This window comes from Chlorocebus sabaeus, chromosome 14, assembly GCF_047675955.1.
Source record: "Chlorocebus sabaeus isolate Y175 chromosome 14, mChlSab1.0.hap1, whole genome shotgun sequence".
Lineage (NCBI taxonomy): Eukaryota > Metazoa > Chordata > Mammalia > Primates > Cercopithecidae > Chlorocebus > Chlorocebus sabaeus.
This window is the reverse complement of record NC_132917.1, coordinates 36,394,996-36,403,526: the sequence shown is the minus strand read 5'-3', so window position 1 is coordinate 36,403,526 and position 8,531 is coordinate 36,394,996. Positions and strand designations below refer to the sequence as shown.

At 41.7% G+C, this 8,531-nt stretch overlaps 1 protein-coding gene across 3 annotated transcripts in view; it reads right to left on the bottom strand.

Moving 5' to 3' along the window:
• The window catches only part of VIT (vitrin), a 127,651-nt gene that overhangs the window by 99,894 nt on the left and 19,226 nt on the right, over window positions 1-8,531 (bottom strand). For all 3 annotated transcript variants that reach the window (XM_038006790.2, XM_038006791.2, XM_038006792.2), the window contains exon 2: window positions 7,044-7,113. In XM_038006790.2, coding sequence (XP_037862718.2) covers window positions 7,044-7,095 — 52 coding nt within the window. In that variant the 5' untranslated portion in view covers window positions 7,096-7,113. The remainder of the gene's footprint in view (window positions 1-7,043; window positions 7,114-8,531) is intronic.

The window sequence follows — 8,531 nt, the reverse complement described above, 5'->3', positions numbered from 1 at the left end:
AACATAGATAGTATCCACAATGCCTCCTTGAAAACCAATTTATAAAGCTGATCACTTAAACATAGTTCACGTTTCCCTGATGCTTTAATTTAGGATTATGTACTCAATGAAACATTTAACATCAAATAAATCAGAGCTTCATAGCAAAGCCATGACAGCTTATTCTCTACAATCATGTAAATCATAAAATTATGCTTCAAATCATAGGATATTTAAAGCTGGGAGGAGCTTTGGAGGTCATCCTTTATTTTATAGAAAGGAAACCAGGCCCAGTGTCACCACCTTGGCTAATGCTGCAGTCATTTGGGGGAAGAAGTTGGAACCAGAATGCGAGTTTGCTGGCTACAGTGTTGGCCTCTTTACTCCACTTGCTCCCTGCCAGTGTCCATGTGGATTATAAGCAATACTCCAATGACGATGAGCACTATAAAACTCTACTCTAGCATGCATTGAAACATATCTAAAACAAGCATGCTACCTCTTAATTAAACACATTAAACACTTAATTGACGTTTATTTAGAGAGCTTTTGAGAGATCCTTGAATGGCTCTAATACCTTAGAAATCTAGTCTCCTTAAGGACAATTATTTGTTTAGAAATATTTATTGAGTGCCTATGATATGTGGTGAGCGCTAGAGATACGACCCTGAGCTCCCACCCTCAGTGATACAGCTCCCACCCTCAGTGAGTTTACAGATTTTGGAGAGCCAGAAAAATGACAAGGCCAATATCTTGCAGCTACGTGAGAATAAACACAGGACACCAAGGAAATGCATAGAAGATGGTCCAACCTAATGGGGATGAGGGAAGCTTCCTGGAGGAATAGCATGGTTTGTGGGAGGGGGTGTGGGCATGTCAGTGAGAGGAAGAGCATTCCAGGAAAGGAGGGCATGTTCAAAGGCCTGTAGGTGAGAAATGATGCATTCCCCAGGGAAATTAGAAGTTCAGTGCTGGAGTGGGGGCTATGGTGAGTGACAAGAGCAGGGAAGGAGAGCAAGAGCCATATCAGGAAGGCCCCACAAGCAAGGCACTTGAAGAAACTTGCACTGCATCCTAAAGGCAAAGGGAAAACACTGAGTTTGCATGGAGAGCAACAGAGTGGAGGTCAGATGTGGGCTTTCAAAGATGAATAGGGGTATGGTAGAAAATGAGGTAAAGGCGTAAGGATTTGGGGCAAGGAGGCCATCACAGCACCCAGAGGAGGGGTAGAGAGACTTAAGCAAATGGCCCTGGGGTGAAGACATGTAAGCAGAGGAGAGAGATGGCAGGGAGGCAGACACGCGAGGACCTGGAAAGGGGACTATGTGAACGCGAGCCTCCTTGTTTTTCATTGATACAGTGATTTATTATTCCCCCCAGCTTCATTAAGGTATAATTGACAAATGAAAATCGTCTATATTTATGATGTTTTGATATATGTGTACATTGTGAAATGATTAAATCAAGCTAATTAATATAGCCATCACCTCGCATACTTAACAATTTTTATGTGTGTGGTGAGTACATCTTAACTCTACTCTCTTGGCAAATTTCAAGTAAACAACGCAGTTTTATAAGCTGTAGTCGCTGTGCTGTACATTAGATCACCAGAACATATTTATCTTGTAACTGAAAGTTTGTACCTTTTTTTTTTTTTGAGATGGAGTCTCACTGTTGTTCCCTGGGCTGGAGTGCAATGGCACAATCTCGGCTCACTGCAACCTCTGCCTCCCGGGTTCCAGCAATTCTCCTGCCTCAGCCTCCCAAGTAGCTTAGATTACAGGTGCCCGCTACCATACTCGGCTGATTTTTGTATTTTCAGTAGAGATGGGGATTTCACCATGTTGGCTGGGTTGGTCTCGAACTCCTGACCTCACATGATCCACCCACCTCGGTCTCCCAAAGTGCTGGGATTACAGGCATAAGCCACCACACCTGGCCTGAAAGTCTGCACCCTTTGACCAGCATCTCCCTGTTTCCCCAGCTCCTCAGCCCCTGGAAACCATTGTTCTACTTTCTGCTTCCATCAGTTTGACTTTTGTAGATTCGATACAGTGTGTAAATGAGATCATACAGTCTTTGTCTTTCTGTGCCTGATTTATTTCACTTAGTATAACATCCTCTGGTACATTTACATTGTAAATGACAGGATTTCTTTTTTTTATGGCAGAATAATATTCCATTGTATATGTGCACCACATTTTCTTTATTCATTCATCCATTGATAGACATTTAGGTTGATTCCTTATTTTGACTGTTGTGAATATGCTGCATTGAACATGGGGGTAAGGATATCTCTTCAATAGACTGATTTCATTTTCTTTGGACATATACTCAGATGTGGGATTGCTGGATGACATGGTAATTCTTATTTTTATGTTTTGGAGGAATCTCATTGTTTGGGTTTATCTCATAATATGGGTTTATTAATTTACATTCCTACTAACAATTTAGAAGGGCTCCCTTTTCTCCACATCCTTGCCAACACTTATCTTTTGTTTTTTAATAACAGCCATTCTAATGGATGTGAGGTAATATCTCATTGTAGTCTTAATTTGCATTTACCTGATATTAGTGATGTTGAGCATTTTTTCACATGCCTTTTGACCATTTGTATGTCTTCTTTTGAGAAATGTCTATTCACATCCTTTGTCCATTTTAAAAATTAGGGGATTTGTTTTCATGCTGTTGATTTGCTAGAGTTCCTTATATATTTTGGATATTAATCCCTTAATGTATGGTTTACAAATATTATCTTCCATTCTACAAATTGTCTCTTCATTCTGTTGGTTGTTTCTTTTACTGTGCAGAAGGTTTTGGTGCAATCCCATTTGTCTGCCTTTGCTTTTATTGCCTGTGCTTTTAGGGTTATATCCAAAAAGTCATTGCCCAGACCAATGTCATGAAGCTTTTTTCTTATGTTTTCTTCCAGTAGTTTTATAACTTCAAGTCTTACATTTAAGTCTTTAGTCAATTTCGAGTTAATTTTTGTATACAGTGTGAGCTAAGGGCCCAATTACATTCTTCTGCATATGGATATACTATTTTCCCGATACCACTTATTGAAGAGACTGCTTTTTCCCCATTGTGTGTTCTTGTCACCTTTGTTAAAAATCAATTAAACATAAACGTGTGGGTTTATTTCTGGGCTCTTTATTTTGTTCCATGGGATTATATGTCTGTTTTTATGCCAGTACCATGCTGTTTTGATTAGTATAGCTTTGTAGTGTATTTGGACATTGGGTATTTGATGCCTCCACCTTTGTTCTTTTTGCTTAGGATTGCTTTGACCTTTTGGAATCTTTTCTGTTTCCATATGAATTCAGAATTCTTTTTCCAAATTTCTGTGGAAAATGCCATTGGAATTTCAATAGGGATTGCTTTGAGGATTGCATAGAAGAATCTGTAGCTTGCTTTGGATAGTATAGGCATTTTAACAATATTAATTCTTCCAATCCATGAACATGGAATATCTTTCCATTTATGTACATCTTCTTCAATTTTCTGCATCTTTTCTTTGGTATGTGTGAGTCAGGGCCTTACTCTGTCATCCATGTTGGAGTGCAGTGGCATGATCATGGCTCACTGTAGCCTCAATCTCCCTGAACTCAGGTGATCTTCCCTCCTCAGACTCTCGAGTAGCTAGGACTACAGTCACATGCTACCACACCTGGATAATTTTTTTATTTTTATTTTTGTAGATACAGGGTTTCTCCATGCTTCACAAGCCGGTCTCAAACTCCTGGGCTCAAGTGATCTGCCCACTTAAGCCATGCAAAATGCTGGGATTACAGGTGTGAGCCACTGTGCCTGGCCTCATCAATGTTTTATAATTTTCAATGCACAGATCTTTCACCTCTATGGTTAAATTTATTCCTAAGTAGTTTTTTTTTTTTGGATGCTATCGTAAATGAGATTGTTTCCTTGATTTCTTTTTCAGATAGTTCACTGTTAGTATATAGAGGTGCTACTGACTTTTGTATGTTAATTTTGTATTCTATAACTTTACTGAATTCATTTATTGGTTCTAACAGGTTTTTGGTGGAGTCTTCAGAGTTTTCTATATATCATATCATGTTATCTGCAGAGAAAGTTTTATTTCTTTTTCAGTTTGAATATCTCTATTTCCTTTCCTTTCCTAATTGCTCTGGGTAGGACTTCCAGTAACATGTTGAACGGAAGTAGCAAGGGTGGGCATCCTTGTCTCATTTCTGATCTTAGAGGAAAAGCTTTTAGCTTTTCACCATTGATTATGATATTAGCTGTGGCCCTGTCATACATGGCCTTTATTGTGTTGAGGTACAGGGGTCTCCTTTTTCTACTTTGATTTCTTGCTTTGAATAAGCAAGCCAAAAGGGCAAGGGCAGGCTGAGAAAGGCAGGGTACAAAAGACAGCCAGATCTTCCTTTCTTGTTTCTGTGATGCTGGGAAGATGCAGAGGGTGAAATGGCCTCAGAGTGAGTTTGTTTTATTTGTTTGACTAAACCCTATTCCTAACCTCTTGTCCCACTCTCAATCCATTCTTATGTTAGAAACCTACTAACTTGTACGTTAGAATGAAAAGAGAGGTAGCTTCTCAAAGGGCCAAAGGGGAAATGAAGGACCTTATGCTTTCAAGGGATTGTTCCCCAGTGTCATAGCCAACTTTTTGTTTGCTAAAGCAAGCCAGGCATATAGAGCAATTGTAGAGGCAGTGTTGGGATGGTTGACCCTTGGACCTTGCCCAGTCTCTGAGGACAACAGCAGTGTATTGCTTCTCGGCCTTTTGGCTAAGATCAAGTGGACAACAGCAGTGGTTGGGGTAGGGCTCCTGGTCTAGGTGCCTAGAAGTTCCTCAGGGCTTCTTATGGCCATCTGACAGGAGCCAGGAAATAGTGCCACTGGTTCCTGAGAGTGCCTGGTATCCTTGAGGACTTATCCAAAGTGAAGACAGAGCATTGTTTTTGGCCTTTTCTTTGGCTCCAGGAGAAAGTAGCTTACCTGAGAGACAAGTAGCTTGGACAGAGCTGCCCCTAGGTCTCTGGCAGCCCTGTTACATAGGGTTGGGTGATTAATAGCTCAAACATATAATTTGCAGGAAGCTCTGAGACGAGTGACTTGACAAAATTGGCAAGTTGATGGTGGAGTCAGGACTAGAACCCATATCCTCCCTTTGACTCCTGGTCCAATACTCCTTCCAACATGCCTAGAGCCCCCTTGCCTTCCCAGCTGCATTACCTTCTTCTCTTCCAGTCCCCAATTCTGCCAGGTATACACCCTCTGAACAGACCTTGAGCGCTTTCATTATATTATGGGTTGAATTACGTACCCCCAAATTTATGTGTTGAAGTCCTAAGCCTCCGAATCTTAGAATGTGACCTTATTTGGAAATAGGCTCATTGCAGCTATAGTTAAGTTAGGATGAGGTCATACTGGAGTAGGGTGTGCCTCTAATCCAATATGACTGATGTCATTATAAAAAGGGAAAATGTGCAGACAGACACAACTAGAGGGAGAATACCATGTGAAGATGAAGGCAGTGATCAGGATCATACATCTACAGGCCAAAGAACACCAAAGATTACCACCAGACAGCCAGAAGCTAGAAGAGAGAGACGGAACAGATTCCTGCCTTGCAGCCCTCTGAAAGAACCAACCCTTTTGACACTGATTTTGGACCTCTAGTCTCCAGAAGGTGGAGAGAACAGGTTTTTGTTTCCTAATACACCCAGATTGTGGTGTTTTGTTACAGCAGCCCTAACAAACTAACAGACTGTCTGAAAGGCTTCTGCGCACCTTCCTGGCAGTAATTTCACAATGATCCACAGGATTACTCTACCTGACAAGGCCATGGCACAGTGGGGCCAAGCTTAATGGAAGATGACCCTTGGGCTTGGTCCTAAACCCCTCAGCACTTTAGTTGAGGGCTTCTAGTTGACCTGCTGCTCCTCAAGGGCCTATCCAAGATTGCATACCCTGGTGATAATGGATTCTTTTTTAAAAAAATCATCTTTGGGCTGGGTACGGTGGCTCATGCCTGTAATCCCAGCACTTTGGGAGGCTGAGGCGGGTGGATCACGAGGTCAGGAGATTGAGACCATCCTGGCTAACACGGTGAAACCCCGTCTCTACTAAAAATACAGCAACAAAACAAAACAAAACAAAAAAACTATCCGGGTGTGGTGGCGGGCATCTGTAGTCCCAGCTACTCCAGAGGCTGAGGCAGGAGAATGGCGTAAACCCGGGAGGCGGAGCTTTCAGTGAGCTGAGATTGCACCACTGCACTCCAGCCTGTGCGACAGAGCGAGACTCCGTCTCAAAAAAAAAAAAAAAAAAATCATCTCTGGCCGGGTGTGGTGGCTCACGCCTGTAATCGCAGCACTTTGGGAGGCTGAGGCAGGCGGATCACGAGGTCAGGAGTTCCAGACCAGCCTGGCCAGCATGGTGAAACCCCGTCTCTACTAAAAATACAAAAATTAACCGGACGTGGTGGCGTGTGCCTGTAATCCCAACCACTTGGGGACTGAGGCGGGAGAATCACTTGACCCTGGGAGGCGGAGGTGCAGTGAGCCGAGATCACTCCACTGCACTCCAGCCTGGGCGACAGAGTAAGACTCTGTCTCAAAAAAAAAAAAAAAAGAAAGAATCATCTGTAAAAGTGTGAGTCGCCAATGCTATAGGTAAAGCCATGTCAGCAGTAAGTTTTTTTTTTTTTTTGGAAATTAAGAAATGAGAAGATCCCTACATTTAGAATCTGCAAATATGCAGTATCTAAAATACTTGCTAATTGCTGAGGAATACACAAGATAGGTGTGTGTATGTGTGTGTGTAATATGTAATATACTGAGACATATATGTAATACATATACAGTATTTGCTTTACATGAAAACATATACACATGCATCCTGAATTTGATCTTTGCTTAACATTCTTTCTTAAAACATCTCTTCAAAATGTTTGTCATAAAAAGATACACTGTATTGTTTATATGCTCTGTCTTGGTTTAAAACTTTTCTTGGCTGGATTCTTTGGATCTTAGGAAAATGCTAAAAGGGTATCCAGATACACATATAAAAGTACTTACCAAGGAACATTTCAATAACAGATGCCTTCATAGTGAGAACAACAGTCCTCATAAATATCAGAATGACACCCTGGAGAGAAAGAAACAATAACATCATCATATTGCAGCCGGGGGTTCTGATTTGGATGCACAGAGCGTAGGGATGGGCTGCATCATTTTGCATTGCCCTCTGGAGTCTTAGGATTCCAGGCTACAGATTTCCATAAGCAGCACATAGAGATGGCAGTGGCTGGCCTTGCTGGTATCCAGAGATGCTATTTTCAGTTAGAAAGCCCATTCTGGCCACCAGCCTCCAATTCTTCAAGTATTTGATGTTTACTTAGAACTGAAGAGGAAGGCCGGGTGCGGTGGCTCAAGCCTGTAATCTCAGCACTTTGGGAGGCCGAGACAGGCAGATCACGAGGTCAGGAGATCGAGACCACCCTGGCTAACCCAGTGAAACCGTCTCTACTAAAAAATACAAAAAAAAAAAAAAAAAAACTAGCTGGGCGAGGTAGTGGGCGCCTATAGTCCCAACTACTCAGGAGGCTGAGGCAGGAGAATGGTGTAAATCTGGGAGGCGGAGCTTGTAGTGAGCTGAGATCCGGCCACTGCATTCCAGCCTGGGCGACAGAGCGAGACTCCGTCTCAAAAAAAAAAAAAAAAAAAAAAGAACTGAAGAGGAAATAGCTCTACGATTTTAAGAATATGTCCAAGTAGTCTTCTTTATGAGAATATGTCCAAGTAACCACATTTATGGCATTCAGAAAACATATTTAGATTACAATTATTAATACTTCACTATTCATTCGATAAATATTTATTAAACTCCTATTATATGGCTACATTTTGTTAGAAAGTGCTAAAAATTGAATTAAAAAACAATTCTCACCCTTGAAAGACTTACAGTTTAATATAGGTGGAAAAACATAAGTGGACACAAATAACCATGTTAAATTGCATAAGAGAATGTTAAGTCCTCATAAGAGAGTGTAAGGGGAAATTTATAGACCAGTGGTTCTCAAACTTTGCTGCATATTATTTAATAGTATCACCTGAAAGTTTAAAAAAATCCTGATGCCCAGGTTGTACCCCAGACCAATTGAATAAGACTCTCTTGGGTTGGGAGTCTAGTTAATTAAGTTTTAACAACTTCTCAAGTAATTCCAACATGCAGCCAAGTTTGAGAATCAGTGGTTTTGAGTCGGGCTTCTTGAACCTTTTTTCTTTTTTTTTGAGACGTAGTCTCTGTCACCCAGGCTGGAGTGCAGTGGCACGATCTTGGCTCACTGTATCCTTCGCCTCCTGGGTTTAAGGGGCAATTCTGTGCCTCAGCCTTCCAAGTAGCTGGGATCACAGGCACGTGCCACCACGCCTGGCTATTTTTTGTATCTTTAGTAGAGACGGGGTTTCACCATCTTGGCCAGGCTGGTCTTGAACTTCTGACATCTTGATCTACCTGCCTGGGCCTCCCAAAGTGCTGGGATTACAGGCGTGAGCCCCTGAGCC